The sequence below is a fragment of the Dendrobates tinctorius genome, unplaced genomic scaffold (assembly GCF_039654945.1).
Source record: "Dendrobates tinctorius isolate UK_male_01 unplaced genomic scaffold, ASM3965494v1 ptg000011l, whole genome shotgun sequence".
NCBI classification, from domain to species: Eukaryota; Metazoa; Chordata; class Amphibia; order Anura; family Dendrobatidae; genus Dendrobates; species Dendrobates tinctorius.
The window spans coordinates 105,996,790-106,018,369 of NW_027361679.1; the positions used below are offsets into that span (position 1 = coordinate 105,996,790).

General features: G+C 44.9%; 1 protein-coding gene across 2 annotated transcripts in view; it reads right to left on the minus strand.

The window, feature by feature from the left end:
- Window positions 1–3,860: 3,860 nt before the first annotated feature.
- The window catches only part of ARRDC2 (arrestin domain containing 2), a 76,082-nt gene continuing 58,362 nt past the window's right edge, over window positions 3,861–21,580 (minus strand). Inside the window, exons 1-8 of one of the 2 annotated variants that reach the window (XM_073545871.1) lie at window positions 10,574–10,910; window positions 10,299–10,365; window positions 9,877–10,024; window positions 8,511–8,613; window positions 7,556–7,812; window positions 7,056–7,218; window positions 6,816–6,967; window positions 3,861–6,005 (exon numbers count right to left, since the gene is read on the minus strand). In XM_073545871.1, the coding sequence (XP_073401972.1) occupies window positions 5,952–6,005; window positions 6,816–6,967; window positions 7,056–7,218; window positions 7,556–7,812; window positions 8,511–8,613; window positions 9,877–10,024; window positions 10,299–10,365; window positions 10,574–10,847 (1,218 nt within the window). In that variant the 5' untranslated portion in view covers window positions 10,848–10,910 and the 3' untranslated portion in view covers window positions 3,861–5,951. Of the gene's footprint in view, window positions 6,006–6,815; window positions 6,968–7,055; window positions 7,219–7,555; window positions 7,813–8,510; window positions 8,614–9,876; window positions 10,025–10,298; window positions 10,366–10,573; window positions 10,911–21,580 lie in introns of those variants that run through there. The other variant, XM_073545879.1, reaches the window with a different exon arrangement.

Below are 21,580 nucleotides of genomic sequence, written 5' to 3' on the forward strand. Positions count from 1 at the left end.
TGTTATTCACAGCTCCCCTTTGTTTGCCCTTAGTGTTCTCACCCACTGTGATGCCAATTACATAGGTCCCATAAGTATGATTCCTCAAGAATACCTCCACACAGTATAATGAATGACCACATGCAGAATATCCTCACATTCCTCCACAGTATGATGGCACCAAACTCCACAGAAAAGAAGGATACCCTACAGCTTCCCATATATTATGATAGTCACCAGAGCTCCCCACAAAGCACGATGGCCCCCAATAGCCCCCACACATGGTATGATGTCCACCACAGCCCCCAAACAGTAAGGGATCATTCACAACCCACAGTATGATATCAACATAGTATGATGTCCCCCACAACCTCTCATTCAGTACAAGGGCCACACATTGTATAAAGTCTACTAAAAGCCCCATACAGTATGTCTACCACAGCACTACACAGTGTATAATATTCCACACAGAGACTACAGTACACCAAATATATTGCCTATAAAAGCCCACCACACAATATGATGTCCATCAAAGCCCCCCACACATGCCATCTGCAGCCTCCTTCATAGCAGGATAGTCTCCACAACATCATTCTGCCACCCAATGTTCCCTGCGTGACACCAACCTCCAGTAGGCTGGAAGTAGCTGGTGTCCCTATTGGAAAAAGTGGCAGAGCATGTAGACAGTAGCTGATAAAATAGGGCACCAATTGAGAAGTTTTGTTTCTCACATTGATATGGGAGAAGCAGTGATAAACAGTGATGGGCAAACCCCTGGCTGTTCAGGCCAGACGAATAGGTAAGAAAAAAAAGTTTTGCTTGGGTACCAGAACAGTGCCCAAACTGGACCATATTAACATACATGGGGGGGCCTGAACATCTATTGTTTGCCACACTCATGTACACGACAGCGTGGCAAACACCGCCTCTGATTGGCAGCAAGATCATTACTGCCTGTCAGAGCTGCGGTTTGCTGTTCCCACGCTGTCAGATGACAGTGTGCCCATAACTGGGACTACCACTTCCATCAACCTACTCCTGCTGCTACTGATAACAGCAAGAGCAGGTGCCAGCTGATTGGAGTATAAGTATATATAAAAAAAAAGTGGGATCCCCTGTATTTTTGATAATCAGCCAGGCAAAACCAACAGGTGCAGGCTGCAATGCCCAGCTGTCAGCTTTACTACAACAGGTTATTAAGAACAGAGGTGTCCCCATGCGGTGTTTTTATTTTAAATTAATTTTTAAAATAATGCTGTGGGGGGTCTCTCCTATTTTAGACAAGCAGCCAAGCTAAAACTGTGGGCTGGAATTCTCAGGCTGGTAAGGGGCCATGGATATTGCCCTCTCACCCCCAGACAACATCCATGGCCCCTTAAAAGCCTGAGAATACCAGCCCCCAGCTGTCCACTTTACCTTGGCCAGTTTTAAAAATTGGGGATGGACAGATTGCTAGATTAAAAATGTGGGGATACCCCTTCTTGATAACCAGCCATGGTAAAGCTGACAGCTGTCAGTCAGTTTTGCTGTCCTGGTCATCAAAAACACAGGGGAGCCTGTGCTTTGTTTTTTTAATTTATTGCCGTTCGCAACGTACTACTATGAGACAATGCCTCTGTGACCAGAGGTAAACCTTTTACTTCCAGTCACAGCTGCAGGTTTACGCTGTTATTGACAGTGTGGGTACCACAGCGCTCTGGACCAGCTATAATGATCTTACTGCTGATCAGAGTCGCCGGTCTCTCTTTTGTCATGCAGATGACAACACAAGAAACATCTGGTGTTTAGTGTACCAAACTTTAACAGTAACAGACTTCCTGCAGAAATCTGTTTTTGGGGTCCGTGCCTGAACAGTAGGCGTTCGGTACAGCCACTGAACTTTACACTGTGTGCAGAATTATTAGGCAAATGAGTATTTTGATCACATCATCCTTTTTATACATGTTGTCCTACTCCAAGCTGTATAGGCTTGAATGCCAACTGCCAATTATGTAAATCAGGTGATTTGCATCTCTGTAATGAGGAGGGGTGTGGTCTAATGAACCCTATATAAGGTGTGCTTAATTGTTCGGCAACTTCCTTTCCTTTGACAAAATGGGTCAGAAGAGAGATTTGATGGACTCTGAAAAGTAAAAAATTGTGAGATGTCTTGCAGAGGGATGCAGCAGTCTTGAAATTGCCAAACTTTTGAAGTGTGATCACCGAACAATCAAGCGTTTCATGGCAAATATCCAACAGGGTCGCAAGAAGAGTGTTGGTAAAAAAAGACGCAAAATAACTGCCCATGAATTGAGGAAAATCAAGCGTGAAGCTGCCAAGATGCCATTTGCCACCAGTTTTGCCATATTTCAGAGCTGCAACGTTACTGGAGTATCAAAAAGCTCAAGGTGTGCCTTACTCAGGGATATGGCCAAGCTAAGGAAGGCTGAAAAACGACCACCTTTCAACAAGAAACACAAGATAAAATGTCAAGACTGGGCCAAGAAATATCTTAAGACTGATTTTTCTAAGGTTTTATGGACTGATGAAATGAGAGTAACTCTTGATGGGCCAGAAGGATGGGCCCGAGGCTGGATCAGTAAAGGGCAGAGAGCTCCACTCCGACTCAGACGCCAGCAAGGTGGAGGTGGGGTACTGGTATGGGCTGGTATCAAAGATGAACTTGTGGTACCTTTTCGGGTTGAGGATGGAGTGAAGCTCAAATCCCAGACCTACTGCCAGTTTCTGGAAGACACCTTCTTCAAGCAGTGGTACAGGAAGAATTCGGCATTGTTCAAGAAAAACATGATTTTAATGCAGGACAATGCTCCATCACATGCATCCAAATACTCCACAGCGTGGCTGGCCAATAAAGGTCTAAAAGAAGAAAAAAATAATGACATGGCCCCCTTGTTCACCTGATCTGAACCCCATAGAGAACCTGTGGTCCCTCAAAAAATGTGAGATCTACAGGGAGGGAAAACAGTACACCTCTTGGAACAGTGTCTGGGAGGCTGTGGTGGCTGCTGCACGCAATGTTGATCGTAAACAGATCAAGCACCTGACAGAATCTATGGCTGGAAGGCTTTTGAGTGTCATCGTAAAGAAAGGTGGCTATATTGGTCACTGATTTTTTTTGTTTTTGAATGTCAGAAATGTTTATTTCTATATTTTGTGTTATATTGGTTTACCTGGTGAAAATAAACAAGTGAAATGGGTATATATTTGGCTTTTATTAAGTTGCCTAAGGGTGTGTGCACACGCTGCGGATTCTGCTGCGGTTCCGCAGCGGATTTGGCCCTGCGGATCCGCAGCAGTTTCTGCTACGGTGTACAGTACCATTATTCCCTATGGGAAATGGAAACCGCTGTGCAGATGCTGCGGAGTTTTCCACGCAGATTTTCTGCGGTTTCTAAACCGCAGAAAAGAATTGACATGTCAATTCTGAGGATTCCGCAGCGGTTTACCATCTCCTCCATTGTGGAGATGGTAAACCGCAGGATAATCCGCAGGTCTTTTAACCTGCGGATTTATTCTGCGGATTTTGAAAATCCGCGCGGATCAATCCGCAGCAGATTCCGCAGCGTGTGCACACAGCCTAATAATTCTGCACTGTAATAGTTACCTGCACAAACAGAGATCATCCTAAGATAGCCAAATCTAAAATAAAAACCCACTCCAACTTCCAAAAATATTAAGCTTTGATATCTGAGTCTTTTGGGTTGATTGAGAACATAGTTGTTATTCAATAATAAAAAGAATCCTCTCAAATACAACTTGCCTAATAATTCTGCACACGGTGTACTGTTCAGGTTTGCTCATCTCTAGTGATAAGCATTACAAAAGATATGAATCCACTGCCCCCCACACATCTCAAATTTGTGTAATAAGTGAAAACTTCATAGTAGTATAAAAAATTTTATTTAATGAAAAACTAAATTGGTCAATACAAATGCATACAAAAATACCCATGTACTCTGGCTTAAAAAGCAGACAGTGAATCAATTAACACAAGTTGCATATGAACCTTATCTGAATACAGTAACATAACAAAAGTGCAATAATAATAATGCCATAGCAGATTTCAGCCATGTGCCTTAGCATAAAAAGCTTTAATTTTTTTTTTTTACAAACTTAGGCATCGTTTGCATCCACATTTTGCAGCAACAGTCTCCCAAATAAAGTTGCTGACCATGTGCTATAATCCAAGATCCCAGTTATGTCACTGGTGTCTGCTGGTTGCTTCCTTGTGATGCATCCGGCGCTGAAGTGGCTTCTCTTTAACAGAAGCCATCATACAGATGTGTACAGTTCCCAAAACCAAAAAGGAATGGTTTCTTTCGAACTATGGGCCCATGCATACATCAAATGCATGAAGCAATGCAATTGTGTGGTATTTAATGTTACATGATTATAATTTTTTTATATATATATATATATATATATATATATATATATATATATATACACACATACACACAGAAATTCTCAGAAGAGTACAGTCAGCGATAAAGATCAAGTTTAAGGCACATTAGCACATAATGTTCAAGAATTCACTTTAGATATACGACAGCATTTCCCATCCAATAATACTGTAAAAAGGGTCACATTTAAACAGTAACGTACATTTGTGCTTCACAGCAAAAAAATATCCCACTTCATTGACCTCACACCACCTTCTTTACAGAGTAAGAGCTCACTTTGGTGAATACAAGTCATAAGGCATTTGATGTTTTTTGGTGTTTATATATGATATACAGCTCTGGCAAAAATTAAGAAACCACCACATCAAATCCCTGTCATGGCCAGCCCAATCTCCAGACCTGAACCCCACTGAAAACCTCTGGAATGTAATCCAGAGGAAGATGGATAGTCACAAGCCATCAAACAAAGAACTGCTTACATTTTTGTACAAGGAATGGCATAAAGTCACCCAAAAGCAGTGTGAAAGACTGGTGGAAAGCATGTCAAGACGCATGAAAGCTGTGATTACAAATCAGGGTTATTCCACAAAATATTGATTTCTAAACTCTTCCTGAGTTAAAACATTAATATTGTTGTTTCTAAATGATTATGAACTTGTTTTCTTAGCATTATTTGAGGTCTGCAAGCACTGCATTTTTTGGCTATTTTGACCATTTCTCATTTTTGGAAAATACAAAAATTTAGTACTTGGAAATTCGAAGAAATGTTGTCAGTAGATTATAGACTAAAAGCAATTTACATTTTACTCAAAAATATACCTATAAAGAGAAAAATCAGACAAACTGAACATTTTGCAGTGGTCTCTTAATTTTTGCCAGAGCTGTACATTGCCTTCACTGAGCACTTTTATGCAATTCTTCATCAAGATGTCATTTCATAAAATGTCCATCAAATAAGGTTTCCTTGACATGCATGACTGAGGTAAGAGTCTAGCGCCATAATGGTTTGGCTGCATGAAATGGCTCAGTAGGTTCCTCTCCCTCTGACAACATATTTTGAGAAATCTTGGTATAATCAGATTGTCTCAGCCACAAAACAAAGATCATGTCTAGTTTATCACGTCCTGCATAATATGGAATTTTCCCCTAGACAAGCAGTGTTAGTAGGGATTAATGTAGCAAAAGATAAAATAGTTTTAAGGTCTCAAATATAAGGCAACAGCTCTTTGGTACAAAACGTTAAAGCCACCCAATGTGCAGATGATTAGAATCTTACACCCCTGGCCTTCAGTGACCAGAGAATCACTAGTGGCTACTGGATAGTCTCTCCAATCGAGTCCCCTCCACGTTATTCATTTCCGGGACCCTCGCCATGTATGGACTGAGTTGGAAGCTCAGTTTAATGAGAGAGATCCTGAACTGCAGGAAGACCGCCCCCACTCCTGAATTGGCCTTCAGTCTCATCACACTCCCAGATGCAATGAGCCATCCTTATGGAAGGAAGGGAGCACACTCATTTTTTGCAATAATTTCTTCAAGTGAAATGTAGATACAATTCTGCACCATCCTTCAACAGGTCATACAACGAGGACGTATATCTGGAGTGGGTGGATTTGGATCAACCTATTAAAAAAAAAAAAAAAAAAAAAACACTTTAATTCATATTTTACATTAATATTCAGTTTTAAAGTTCTAAATTACTGAAAACAAGCCAGCAGGTTCTAGACAGACTATCAAATGGTTATAAGAATTTAACAATAATGGTCTATCATTAGGATAGGTCATCAATGTCTCATAGGGGTGTTGCACTGGGCACCCTATTGATCAGCTGTATGGTGGCCACAACTTTATACTGAAAACCCTGCCCCTATTTGAATCAATAAATGGCAGATGTGCAGTACCTAGCCACAGGCACTATTCCATTGACTGAGCTGTGCAGATTAGCTGAGCAGTTCCAGACGGCACCAGGATCATTAGTGGTGGGGTGCCGGATGTAGAACCCTCAGACAATGACCTAACCCAAGGATAGGCGAATAATGTTAAAGTTGCAGACCACTCCTTTAAAGGGCCTAGCTGCAATTTCAGGAGTTGAACAGATCACAAGTGGAGAATGACGATGAGACCACAGCCGAGTGAAATTGCACACATCCTCGTTTTAGGGTTCGTTCAAGTGCATTATATGGACAGCGCACACACCGGTTGTAGCCAATGGCCCAAGTTTTAGAATGGCCATCTAAACCCAGCAGAAGAATGAAACAGGTTGTCTATATGAATGTCAGTGCTATTTAATGTGATTAGATACAGGGCAACATGTATTTAGGAATCAGGAGGTAGCATTTGTTTTACCCAGAAGTGTGTGAGGACACCTTAAAAATTGCCTCTCCTGGTGCGGAAAAAAAAAAAAAAAAAAAAAGTGTCAAAATTAGGGCTTACCTCCGAGTAGAGAGGAGGAGGTCTGTTCCTGAACTCCTGGACGTAGGCATAAAACGGTCCCTCTAGAATACAGCCCATACTAGCATGCCGTGGAGGAGCAATCCGGTTTTCAACTTCCTCATCTGACACAATAGAAGAGTATTCAGGAGGAGCTATGAGAAGAGATTATAACATTAATATACTTCAGAAGGTGTTACAGGGCTACATGGGAGATACAGATAGGACTGCTTAGATACTTACGTTCTGGTTGCTCTGGGGCAGTCAAGTACCGCCAGTCCAGATTAACACTATACTGACTACCCACACTGGACGTCCGGCTCCCAAAAGGATGGAGTGGAATAGTGCCAATCACCAATGGCAGCTCCAAGAGCAATTTTGAGGAACCAGGAATTTCTACACACACCTAAAGAGGCAGATAAAACAAAAAAACACTTGTATAACATGTTCTCTACCTAATAGAGATTTACTAATCTGAGTTTTTTGGTGTAGAACAGGGCAGAATTTTGGCACACTGGCATTAGTGGGCCTACCTAAGGGTGCAGTCAGACGAGAGACCGGAACATAGTGCGAGGACTGGCAAGGGGCTCTCCTGACCCGAGTGACTTCATTTCTATGCAGCAATCACGCTCGGTAGGGAGAGCCACCGACCTGTCCACGCACCATGTTCTGAACTCTGCTTGATTTATATGGCCGTCTGACTGCGCTCATAACAGTAGTAATTAGGGAGAGGCAATTTTTACCTTCAAAGCGTATTCTACTCTAATAATTCGGCACTGTGTAATGGAGGGTCCGAGCGGAGGGATTTTTAGAGCTCTCCCATGCCAAGTCTCTCTCTTTCCTGCAGGCACAGCATCTCCAGCCAAAGTAGCGACTACACATTTCTTCTGTTTCACTGTGCCACGGGCAGTGAATGTCTGAGACTGTATTATGGCTGCTTTAGGCACAACTGTTCGACTGGTGCAATTATCAATCTCTGCAAAAATCGGAATGACTTCTCCTAGGGAGAAAAAAATAATTGAAAGAAAAGTTAGTGTGTTTATAAACCCTTATATTGCTAGCCATTTGGCACAATGTTTAAAAGAAGCCAACAACTGATACTGGGTGTCCCTGCTGGAAATAAAAAGGCATGATTCATTATTGAATTTGTGCCCGTTTCGCCCCATATTCATCTCTTGCACAACTCACCACAGGTTTGGTCCCAATAAAATAAAAATCTTATATTCCCCTCCCGTGCCAGCGTTGTTCCCACACTGCCAGCTCTTGCTCTACCCCGGGCTTTTGCTCAAGAGTTTGACTTGTGACCCCAAGATGGCAAGTGCCGACACGGAGAACCGTGCCGGTACGGGAAGAGAGTTTGGGTATTTTATCGAGGCCAAGCATGAGGTAGTCCTAGTAGTGGACAAACCCTGTAAATTTTAGAGTTTAAAAAGGTTTGCCATCCTTTGTGCATCTTTTCGATAAGTTGCAAAGTTTGTGGTGAATGTACTTCAGAAAAAGTTTAAGGAAAAGTGCAGCTAGTGAATCGTGCCCAAAGTGGACATCTATAATCTTCACAAGTGTTTCCACATCTTCTAGGTTTCTAAACGAGACTTTCTTAGAGAACCATATTATTGAAAAAGTGACAAAATATAAGAAAGGGGGCTGTGGCAGATATCTAAGAAACTCGCCTGTAAGTAAAAAAAACAATGCCCGTACCTGGAGTATATCCTTTCCGGTCAATCTTGGCAGTGACAGTGACTTGCCCCAGGTTGCAGTACCAGGCATGTGCAACCTTCTCTTTAGTGCCAGCCTGAGGGGCCTGAAGAAAGAAAAAGGGTTTACATCACGTTGGTTAAAAACAAGCTAAAGTGGTCTACATTTAACCCCTTAATGTCCAATGACGGTCACAGTCCGTCATCAGACATTTCCCCTGCTTTGATGAGGGCTCCGGCACTGAGCCCGCATCAAAGCCGGGACATGCCAGCTGTTATGAACAGCTCACGTGTCCGCAATAGGCGCGAGCAGAATAGCCGTCCGCGCCTATTAACTAGTTAAATCCTGCTGTCAAAGTTGACAGCGGGCATTTAAATAGCATTTCCGGCGGCCGGGCCGGAAATGACCTCATCGCCGACCCCCGTCACGTGATTGGGGGTCGGCGTTGTGTTGCCTGGACAACCAGAGGCCTCTATGGTTGTTCCAGGCATATGGCTTTCAGCGCCACCCAGTGGTCGGCGCTGAAAGCACAGCAGTAAATCTGCTACATAAGGGCGATCTGCTCATCGCCCATATGTAGCAGAGCCGATCGGGTTGCGCATGCTTCTAGCCTCCTATGGAGGCTATTGAAGCATGCCAAGTGTAAAAAAAAAAAAAAAGTTTAAAAATAAAAAAAACCTAAAAGTTCAAATAACCCCCCCTTTCGCCCCAATCAAAATAAAACAGTAAAAAAAAAAAATCCCACATACACATATTAGGTATCGCCGCTTTCAGAATCGCCCGATCACAAAAAAAAAAGCATTAACCCGATCGCTTAACGGCGTAGCAAGAAAAAAAATTCAAAACGCCAGAATTACGTTTTTTTGGTCGCAAAGACATTGCATTAAAATGCAATAACGGGCGATCAAAAGAACATATCTGCACAAAAGTGGTATCATTAAAAACGTCAGCCCGGCACGGAAAAAATAAGCCCTCACCCGACCCCAGATCATGAAAAATGGAGACGCTACAGGTCTCGGAAAATTGAGCAATTTTTTTTTAGCAAACTTTGGAATTTTTTCTCACCACTTAGATAAAAAAAGAACTTAGATATGTTTGGTGTCTATGAACTTGTAATGACCTGGAGAATCATAATGGCAGGTCAGATTTAGCATCTAGTGAACCTAGCAAAAAAGCCAAGCAAACAACAAGTGTGGGATTGCTCTTTTTTGCAATTTCACCGCACTTGGAATTTTTTTCCCGTTTTCGAGTACACGACATGGTAAAACCAATGGTGTCATTTACAAGTACAACTTGTCCCGAAAAAATAAAAAAAGTTATGGCTCTGGAAAGGGGAGGGAAGTTCTACCATCGACCATCTTTCTCTTACCAGTAGGTCTGGCGTGTTAATATCAATGGGTTCAATCACAGTAAACTCCTTCTTTGTCTTCTTCACTGTTGACCATGGGCGGTGCAGTTTTGCTTTGACCCAGTAGCGAACACATCCATGCTTTCCTTCAAAGGAGGTCACCAAGTTCCTGTAAGGCACGACGAGCGGTGATCGTGAGACACCTGCTGAACTGCCAACAACCGGAATATGTTTACGCAGAAATCCCCATCCAGGAATTGGCACTCCTCCATACTTTCTGTTCTGTAGCTACTGACGGGCTGGCTCCTCTATAATATTACAGTGGGGGCCTACACAACAAGGACCATACACCAAGTGAAGGGCGATGGTAGGAGGTCTGCCACCTGACATGCCAGTGCCTTCTCCATCTAGTGTAAAGTGGCAGGACATAAACACATACTCACTCAGGCAGCTGAAAGGTGAAGGGAAACTCGTGCTTTCCTGCCGGCAGAACATGAAGGGCACCATTGTCTGTGCAGAAACAAAACAGAAATATAAGTGCATGCCAACTGCTTCTTACCACACTTCCTCTCACAAGTGTGCACCACCACAGCTTCCTGCTTAAAGGGACCTTTAAATTTGGGGTTAGTCACACGCTCGGACTTTAAATGGGTCCGTTTGTGTGGCAGGAAGCCGCCGTGAGCAGCCGACAGCCGTGACCAGTGGCAGCCGCCCTCACCTGTGTGCAGTAAGCGCTCCCGCAGCTGCAGGTACTCCACCTCGTCGCTGTAGTTCTGGGTGTAAGCCGTGCTGGAGCCGGCGCTGCGGGACTCCGTCCACTGCACCTTGGCGTAGCCTCCAGCGTGCAGCTTCACCGACTCCACCTTGGTGGCGCTCACGAGCTCCAGCAGCACCTTCCCGGACACCGAGGCGCCGCTGCTGAACACGGGAGGCGCGTCTTCTTCCGCGCAGTCCAGGACCACAAGAAACTTCTTCACTTTATCAAAGATCATCCTGCCTGCAGCTCCGCTAATCCTACGTCCCCCGGGGATGCCGCGCAAAGTCTGTGCTGCGCCGGGACCGTCCCTTTATATAGGGGACTCAAGGAGGCGTGTCCATACGTGATCAACAACACTGCTCCAGCCAATGGTGGATCAAAGGGGGTGTGGCTGAACGGGGCACACCCAACAGGAGGAGGGGCTACAGGTTGCCTTGTGCAAAACAAGCGAGCACACACACACACACACACACCCTGCCGTCAGCCTTGGTGCTGTCCTGGACCTGCAGCTTCAGCAGCCCTGCATGACCGGTCCAGCCTGTACCGTGTACACCGGGTACTGCAGGGAAAGGTCAGCCAGTGGCTGATGCCGGCTGCCCCACACACACGGTACTATGTGGCATCCGTGTGCCGCATCAGCGTGACACCTACCAGCGACTGAGAGAAGCGTGGTTCCCGGACACCCAGGCGACAATGATGAGCGATGGATTCAGCATCCGCTGTCTACATAGTGTGTAATATAAAGAATAATAAATGGGAAGAGGGAGGCTAAGTGCCAGATTCGCTCATCTTATCAATGCGCCATTTCTGTGGCAGCTGAGGGCTGACGTTCTTAGCGCGAGAGAGGGGGCCAATATCCCCTGACCCCTTACCAGGCTATTAATATTTATAAGGGGATATATCATTTTTTACAGTTACTAATAGCTTGGGAACTAGATTAGTAACATCAGCCCCCAGCCGTGAGCTTTCCATCTGGTCATGAAAATTACATGGGAGCGCACGCCATTTTTCTAAACATTTTATTTTTCACAGGAGGGACACAGTGGGTACTGAATGCAACTCCCATCATTGTCACCTGGTCCAGCTGAACTTAGGGAGACCAGGCAACAATGATGCGAGCGGTCTTCAGCACCTGGAACCAGCACGAACTGTCCAGCTTTTTCCCAGTCACCGATACGTGTCACACTGATGACATACAGATGTCGTCCGTGTGCGAGACATTTTGCGGTTCGTTCTGCTTATGATAGACATGTCAGCGTGTTTTGTGCATGGAAACGCACTGACATGTACAGGCTCATTCACTTGAATGGGTCTATGTGTGTAAGTGTCTCCGGTAGATGTGAAAACTGTCACCACACGTACCGGAGACACTGACTTGTGAAGGAGGCCTAATTCGGGTGTTTCCAAAATCCTTATTTCTATAAGAAATCCACTTGGCTGTTCATGGAAGTTTTTCAAGCTTTATTCCCCTTCTGGCTACCTTCCCACAATGAGCTTTTGGTGAGTTTTTCATGTTGCAGATTTGCCAAGTGTCCTTAGCGGAACCGGCCCGATTCTCTCGCATGAGAGAACATATGGCAGTGTAAGCGCACCCGTACACTGTATTCTCCCTCACTGCAAGTACACTACAGTCTCGAACCACATTCAGCTTGTAGAATACAACTTTCATGACATTTCTATTTTACAGCCTAAGGCCAGGGTCACACCAGCATAGATTCTCTCTTCCATGAGAATCGGATTGATTATGTTATTGATCATGTTAATGACACTCTGATCAGAGTTTCACCCAAATGTCACCTTAGTGTGATCCCATACTCTCGGCTGACAGAATCGTAACACAGGTGTGGAGAACAAGATTTCTCCATTGTGAGTCTGCAGAAATCTGACTGCAGGCGTTTCTCTACATCAGTGTTTCTCAACTCCAGTTCTCAAGACCCGGCAACAGGTCAAGTTTTCAGGATATCCTTAGTATTGGATGGGTGATAATTTCAAAAAGTTTTCAAGCATTAAGCCCATCACCTATGCAGTACTATGAAAATCCTGAAAACATGACCTGTTGGTGGGTCTTCAGGACTAGAGTTGAGAAACCCTCCTCTTTATAGTTATTACTATATTGCTACCTGTTAGAACCTTATTAGACAGCCATGTGTTTAGAACGTCCAGACCTTGTGAAAAGTGGTTTTCTAGAAGGTTGGTGTCACGGGTTTACGGCGACAGAGGAGCCAGAAGATCACAGCGTAAGATTTCTCCTACTTCTGTACTGTTTAGAAGCACTTCGCCTTCATATTAAACTGTGGTTTATTTTAGTGGTGCAGGGGTTAATCTGCTTTGTTGAGAGCTACCGGAAGCTTTCCTGCATTAAAGGGAATCTGTCACCTCAGTTTGGCGCAGTATTTAAATGACTTGGGTCTGGTCTGATAGGCAGTGTTTCAAATCCTTTCCTCCACCCCATCTTGGCCACTGTCCACAATATTTCTGTGAAATTCCGTACATGGCCTCCATATTATGCGCATGTGCATGGCAATCTGGACTCGCGCATGCGCAGTATGCTTTGCCTAACTGCAGGTAAAGCTGAAAAGCATTAGTGCGCATGTGCCGGTGAACTATATCCCGGAACACAGCGAAATACTTCCGGGACATAGTTCACTGGCGCACTAATGCTTTTCGGCTTTGCCCAGTTGGGCAAAGCATACTGCGCGTGCGCGAGTCCAGATTGCAATGCGCATATGGAGGCCAAGTAGGGAAATTCACAGAAATATAGTGGCCAAGGAGGGGTGGAGGAAAGGACCCAAAACACTGCCCATCGGTCATTTAAATACCACGCCAAAAGGAGGTGACAGATTCCCTTTAAGGTTCTCAGCTGTTCACTGTATGCTACTCCCCTCTCCTATATATTCTGGGCCCTGGCAAGGACTCCTAGCCAGATATAGCTTCATGCTGCTTGGCTAGGAGATGGAAATAAACTCACAGGAAGCGATTAAATCTCAAAATGGCTGAGAACATTTGTATTCATTATTGTACCCCCATACATGGGTGGTAAACTCTAAATTATACAGATAGATAAATATATAGACTTGCAGTTGTCCCAACCTTTTTGAGATGTGCTGCTGCCATTAATTTCTAAATGTCATTTTTTTCCCAAACAAAATGGGAAAATCTCTAACTTTCGCCTTCTGATCTGTGTTCCACTGTGAATAAAATATGGCTAGAATAGATTTCCTAATCAGTGCATTCGTGCTTTCTGCGCATTTTACAGAATCAACGTGGCTTGTACCATTGTAGCTATAAAAAGGTCACGTGTCATCTCTTCTGAAACCAGTTTTATTTAGTCTGTTAAGTTAGTCATAACCTTACCTGACATGAATGAGTTCTGGCTGCAGGCAGTATTTCCTTGAAATGCTATATATAGCCATACAGACAATGACACACTGCATTACAGTCTAATTGAAACTGTGCCAAATAATTCATAATAAAAGCTAATTGTTGTGTCATTAACTGGCTTTTTTACGAGGAAATCAAGAACTGTAAATCCTAATTTCTTTCTTAGCATTACATGGCCAGCAGTTCAGTCTTAACATTCTCAAAAGCTTTACGAAAAAAGCCGTATTCCCACCATAAAAACCAGTGCTCAACCAGCGTGAAATAGGTATCTCTAAGGGAAAAGCAAGTTACTATATAATTATTATGCAATACATTTTCAGTAAAGGGAACCTGTCAGCAGGATTGTGCACAGTAACCTACAGTGTCAGGTCGGTGCCTCATGGGCTCTGCCTATGTAACATTCAAGCAATATCTCCACTCCATTCGCACTGTGCCTCAGATGTAGTTTTTGACCATATATGGGATACTGCTGTACTCAGGGGAAATTGCACAACAAATTTTGGTGTCCATTTTCTCCTGTTACCCTTGGGAAAATAAAAAAAAATTTGGGTCTAAAGTAAAATTTTTGTGAAAAAAAAGTTAAATGTTCATTTTATTCCTTCCACATTGCAATTTTTTTTGTGAAGCACCTGAAGGGTTAATAAACTTCTTGATTGTGGTTTTGAGCACCTTAGGTGGTGCAGTTTCTAGAATGGTGTCACTTTTTGCTATGTGAGGTGGTCCATAAAAGAATGGTTTTGTAAATTTTGTTGAAAAATGAGAAATCGCTGGTCAACTTTTGACCCTTCTAACAAAAATAAATTTTGCTTCCAAAATTGTGCTGATGTAAAGTAGACATGTGGGAAATGTTACTTATTAACTATTTTGTATCACATAACTCTCTGGAGTAAGGTAATAAAAATTAAGTTTGAAAATGGCAAAATCATCGCTGGCAGAGCAGGGGAAAATGATGAGAGCTGTCTTCAGCACCCGGCGCCAGGGAACAGCGCTTACTGTACTGCTGCTTCTCAGGCGCTGGGACACGTCACACAGATGACATCCCAGTGTGTCATCCGTGTGCAGGACTTTTTGCGACCTGTGCTGCCGGTAAAAAACAGACATGTCTACATGTGGGTCACACAGACATGTGCACATCAACGTAGATTTCAATGTGGCCACATGTGTCAGTATCTCAGGTACATGTGAAAACTGTCACCACATGTACCGGAGACACGGACTAGTGAAAAAGCCCTCAGAATCAGTGTGATATGTTGAAGCATTGCAGAGTTATTACTTCATAAAGTGACACTGGTCAGAATTGTAAAATTTGGCCTGGTCAGGAAGGTGAAAACAGGCATTGGGGGGGTGGGTGACGGAGTTAAAGGGGTCTGCTGCATCCTGTTTGCACATAGTTTCTGTGACTTTAGCTGAAAAATACCATTTTCCTTTTGATATGTTTATAATTTAATTTTCTAGGAATTATTTTAAAGTTCTTTTTATTTCTTTGGCTGTGCTTATGAAGAAACTACTGCATGTAGCAATTTGTTTCATATACAGCTCGGTCTGTGAAAAAAACACACATAGGAACAGCACAATAGAACACCACTGGTCAGAGTGCTGCCCATGTGTGTTAAGCCTGTGTAAGGGTGTGTGCACATGTTGCGGATTCTGCTGCGCATCCACAGTGGAATTGGCCCTACGGATCCGCAGCAGTTTCTGCTGCGTTGTACAGTACCCTTTTACTCTATGGGAAATGAAATCCGCAGTGCACACAGTGCAGAATTTTCCACGCGGATTTGCTGCGGTTTCAAATCCGCAGCATGTCAATTCTTTGTGCGGAATCCGCTGCGGTTTGGCACCTGCTCCAATGCGGGTGTCAAACCGCAGAAAATCTGAAATTAAACCGCAGCTCTTTTGACCTGTGGTTGTACCTGCGGATTTAGACAAATCGGCGCGGAAAATTCCGCAGCAGAATCCGCAACGTGTGCACACACCCTAATAAATCACTCAGGAATAATTGGTTAAACTCTAAAAACCAAAACAGACTGACGATTCTTGTACAGACTAGGTATTGAGACACCGCAGTCCCTAGTGTTGCCCGAAGGAACAGAAATACCCTAACTACAAACTAGGAGATGGCAATTCGGCCCTAAAACTGCCTAAATGGCTGTCAAGTTGCTTCACGTTCATCCTAAAGAACCAGAGGCCTGATTCCTGACCTTTCTCATAATCATCCTTACCCCAAGAGGTGTGACCTTGCATACAGCCCCAGACCAAGGAAGATTGACAATCATCTTGTGTTTCTTCCATTTTCTAATAATTGTGCCAGTAGTTGTTGCCTTCTCACCAAGCTGCTTGCCTATGGTCCTGTAGCCCATCCCAGCCTTGTGCAGGTCTATAATTTTGTCCCTGGTGTCCTTAGGCAGCTCTTTGGTCTTGGCCATGTTGGAGAGGTTGGAGTGTGATTTAGTGTGTGGACAGCTGTCTTTTATACAGATAACAAGTTCAAACGGGTGCAATAAATACAGGTACTGATTGCAGAGTAGGAGGGATTCTTAAAAAAAAGGTCTGTGAGCCAGAATTCTTGCTGATTGGTAGGTGATCAAATACTTATTTCATGCAATAAAATGGAATTTAATTATTTAAAAATCATACATGCAATGCAATTTTCTGGTTTTTATTTTTAGATTCTGTTTCTCACAGGTGAAGTGTAGCTACGATAAAAATTACAGATCTCTCCATTCTTTGTAGGTGGGAAAACTTGAAAAATCGGAAGTATCATATACTTATTTTCCCCACTGTGTATCACAGCCAAAAAGTTGTGATCGTACTTCTCAATCCCTAACACAAACACACCTCCCAAAAGCCCAGAGAAAGGGTGCTGGGGGACTTCCTTTTATGATGAAAACATGAGCGCTTTGAAGTTTATGTTGGCACATGCGGCCTGCTGCCTGGAAACTCTACTTTCTTTTAAACGTACAAGATTATTGATATGATTTGAATACCTTCCATGCTGGTATTTGCTATTACTGCACATATACATACATAGTCAGCATCATATCAACAAGTAAAGATTTACATCCAGGTACCCCTTATAGGTGACGACATCTTATCTGATTGAGTCGTTTCTTTTTGTCTCCATCATGTTCAGACGCTATGATGACTTTTTACATCCACAGCTCTTCTCTCCAGATTCCTTCTTCTCGAGCCTTTTGCAGGAAATTCCGACACAGTGCCCTTAAAAATAAGTGTCATTATGCCCTCTGTGTAAAAATATCTCTCCATTCGATGCCCTAAATAAGTCTCCAATGGTATATGGCCTCCACACTGTCCGACTTAATGATCTATAACCGCCACTCTGTCTTGCATTGTCAGATATGACTGCCACACTGTCCGCCTTCATAAACCATGGCCTATACCATGGTTGTCCCCGCTCTAGTTTTCCCTTACACTCTATTTTTCCACACCACTCTCTCCATACTGTGCCCCCATATCACACTGTCCCCTAATCATAACCATTCTGTGTCCCCTTGTCAAACTATGCCCTCATACTGCTCACTATGTTGTCCTCTCCAAATTGTAATCCCTCTTCACTGTCCCCCTACACAGTGTGATGGTCACCACAGCAACCCAAACAGTACGATATCCACAACAGCCTCCTAATATACAATATGATGGCCACCACAGCCCCCCATGAGATATAATGTACACCACAGCCCCCAATATACAGTATGATTTCCAGCACAGCCCCTTATAAAATATAACTAATAAAGTAGCACTCTGTAGCACCATAGTATGCAAACATGAAATATATGAAATTTTAATTACATTACTGGTCTTGAAAATAGGAAAATTAACAATACTTAGCGCATAAATTGACCTATTCATGTGTACCTGGCAGCTACTATAAGGTGATTCTCTCGGCTGGAACCTGCCTAATGTGAATCCTCTCATGGGCTTATGATCGATTACATTTATATGGGATGGAAGGATACTGCTGTGATTAAAACCACCAGAGGCTGATGGTTGGAGTGCTTGGTCAGAGAGCCTATGTATACAGACCTCAATTTTTTTTTTTTTCATATTTTCTAGAGCAGTAATGCAATTTAAATTTCATGTTTTCATGCTATAGAGCTACAGAGTTCCACTTTATTTGTTGGTTATATATGGAGATGGCTACTTTTAGTATGCACCTGAACACACCTGTGTTCTGTTTAGGAAGTGACTGTCTTTTGATATTTGTATTCATAGCGTCTCTGACCGAGCACTCCACCCACCTCTGGCTGGTTTTAATCACAGCAGGATCCTTCCTTCCCATATAAATGTAGGCTATCAGCCAATGAAAGGAGTCACATTAAGTTAGGTCCTAGCTGACAGAATAGCCTTATCGCGGCTGCCGGGTACACATGAATTGGCCAATTTATATGCAAAGTATTCAAATTTAAAAAAAAATAAAATATATTTTCTAGAGCAGTATTGTAATTTAAATTTCATAGATTTCATGTCTGCATGTATATCGCTACAGAGTTCTACTTTATTTGTTGGTTATATATGGAGATGGCTACATACCTGTTTTCTATTTGCAAATGTCAGTCTTTTGATAACCTTATAAAATATAGTCACTACAGCCCCTATACAGTATGATGTCCTCAACAGTCCACTATACAGCATGGTCACCAAAGCCGCCTTTACAGTGTCTTCATAGCCTTCAGTATAATGTCTCCCACAATCTCCTATACATTATGATGTCCCCCATAGCTCGCATATAGTATGACGCTCCCTATACAGTATGGTGCCCTTCATAGCCCCAGTATAATGTCATCCACAGCCCCCTATACAATATGATGCTCTCCAAATATCGTATATAGTATGATGTCCCCACAGCTCCCAGTATAATGTTCCTCACAGTCTCCCATATAATATGATGTGCACCACAGCCCCTCTATCGTATGTCCACAGGCAGCCCATGTTGTTAGGGCTGGCGGAACGCACCAAGTTATAAATAATAGTAGGTGCGTTCGCAGCCCGGGGTCTACCGTGCAGAGGTGGTACACTACTGCTAGGTAATGGCGGAAGAATAGAGCGGCGTGAAAACAGTCACACGTGGGTTACATCACCCAGTGTGAACAGAAGCGAACTCTGTTGACTCACAGAGCCGCACAGTCGCTGAACGCAAATACTGGAGCCTGTTTAGCTCACAGAGCCCGGCCAAAAAGCGCACAGAAAGCGGCCACAGAACTCTACCCCAAGGACACGAGGTTAGAGTTCCTCTAGGCCCTCTGAGCACACGGCGTCGCTGCCGCGAATGCCGCTGGCTATGGAGTGTGGAGCACGTGCACTGAGGCGTGCCGAGTCACTGATGGGTACTAATGCCTGACTCCGACTCTGCCCTACCTACACCTAAGCCTGGGCGCTAGCAGGCTAGGCTGCACAACACATGCGTACCAAGGGTAGGGGTTTCATAATGAGTCAGTCACCAGAGACATTCATACGTGCATACATCACTCACTCCTCACAGTCTGAAAACCCAGTGTATCCTAGCGCATGGCTGAGCGGCCAGGCAAACCTTTTATAGCCGCGAGCGTCCGGGACCTTCCTGGCTTCTCGGATGGGCCAATCCGAACAGGACCTAAGCACGTGACCTTCGATCTCCAATGGGAGATCACTCCACAGGCATGCTCAGTGGCCCGACATGAGGACTTAGTCCCTGGAGAATCTCGCTGCTGAGCAGCCTGCATTGCCATAGCTGTGCCAGAGGTGGCAGCAGCAAGCAAACCCACGGAGGTGGTCTGGGCAGAGCGCCGGGACCGACTAGTTTGCTGAGCAACCTCCTCTGCGGCTGGGGAGGAATGGGAGACCGCCGGGAGCAGGGCTCGGGATTCCCACTGTGCAGCAACAGGAACCTGACCGCCTAACATTACCCCCCCTCCTAGGGCCCCCCCTCTCCGAGCCTCGCACCGCTTGAATTCCGCAATGAGAAGTGGAGCGTGGAAGTTCTCCACCGGCTCCCAGGACCGAGTCTATGGACCATGACCCTTCCAATCCACCAAATAAAAAACTTTTTGCCCCGCATCATCTTGCAACCCACAATGGCATTGACCTCAAACTCATCAGATGACAGGTCTGATGTCCCGGCAGATGGCTCTGAAAACCGGGACATTTGAACCGGCTTAAGGAGGGACACATGAAACGTGTGAGAAATAGCCAAGTGTGGTGGAAGGGCCAGGCGGTAGACCACAGGATTGATCTGCTCGAGGACCTTGAAAGGGCCAATATAGCGCAGTGCGAACTTAGCGGATTTAGCCCGCAGCCTGATGTTTCGGGCAGAAAGCCACACTAAGTTGCCTGGGGCGAAGGTCAGAGCAGGACGCCTGTGTGCGTCAGCGGAGGCCCTCATTCTCTCCTTGGAGGCCCGGATAGCATCCTGCGTGCGAACCCAAATTTCATGTGCCTCCACCGCCCAGTCTGCCACCCTAGAGTCGGTGGATGACACGGGCATGGGCACGGGGACGCGCGGATGCTGGCCGTAATATAAGAGGAATGGGGTCTGACAGGTGGAGTCGGCCACAGCGTTGTTCAAAGTGAACTCCGCCCATGGCAGCAAGGATGCTCAGTCATCATGCCTGGCCGAGACAAAATGTTGCAGATATGTCACCAGGGTCTGGTTGGCTCTCTCAACCAACCCATTCGTCTCGGGATGATAGGCCGAGGAGAGATTTAGCTCGATGCTGAGCAGAGAACAGAGCTCTCTCCAGAACCGAGATGCAAACTGAGGGCCTCAGTTGCTGACAATCTTATCCGGCATGCCGTGCAGGCAGAAGACATGTTTATTAAACAACGCTGCCAGGTCCCGTGCAGAAGGCAGCCGCGAGAGTGGCACCAGATGCACCATCTTGGAGAAATGATCGGTGACCACAAAAATTACGGTGCTGCCACTGGACTTGGGCAGACCCACCACAAAGTCCATACAAACCATCTCCCAGGGTCTGTCTGCTATTGGCAGGGGATAGAGTAACCCAGCGGGCCGCTGCCGAGAGGACCGATTCTGAGCGCAAGAGACACACGCCTGAATATAGTCCCTGACGTCACGGGCCATATGCAGCCACCAGTACGTCCTTGCCAGGAGATCAGAGGTCCGTTTGGTCCCAAAATGTCCCCCCACCCTAGACGAATGAGCCCAAGAGAGGACCTCCGGTCGCAGATGGGCAGGGACAAAAGTGTTGCCCAGAGGTACCGACTCGAGAGCAACCGGAGCCACGGTCCTCAGGCTCTCCGATGGGACTATCAGCCGAGGCTCCTCCTCCTCCGATGACACCACGGAGCGAGAAAGAGCGTCAGCCCGGACGTTCTTCTCCCCGGAGAGAAAATGCAGGGTGAAATGGAATTGGGAGAAGAACAAGGACCATCTGGCATGGCGAGAATTCAGCCGCTGGGCTGTCTGTAGATAGACCAATTTTTTGTGGTCGGTGAACACCTGGAAAGGGTGGAGAGCCCCCTCCAGGAGGTGTCTCCACCCCGAGAAGGCCAGCTTCATTGCTAACAACTCCCTGTCCCCAATGGAATAATTCCTCTCCGCCGGTGTGAAGGTCTTAGAGAAGCAGCATGGGT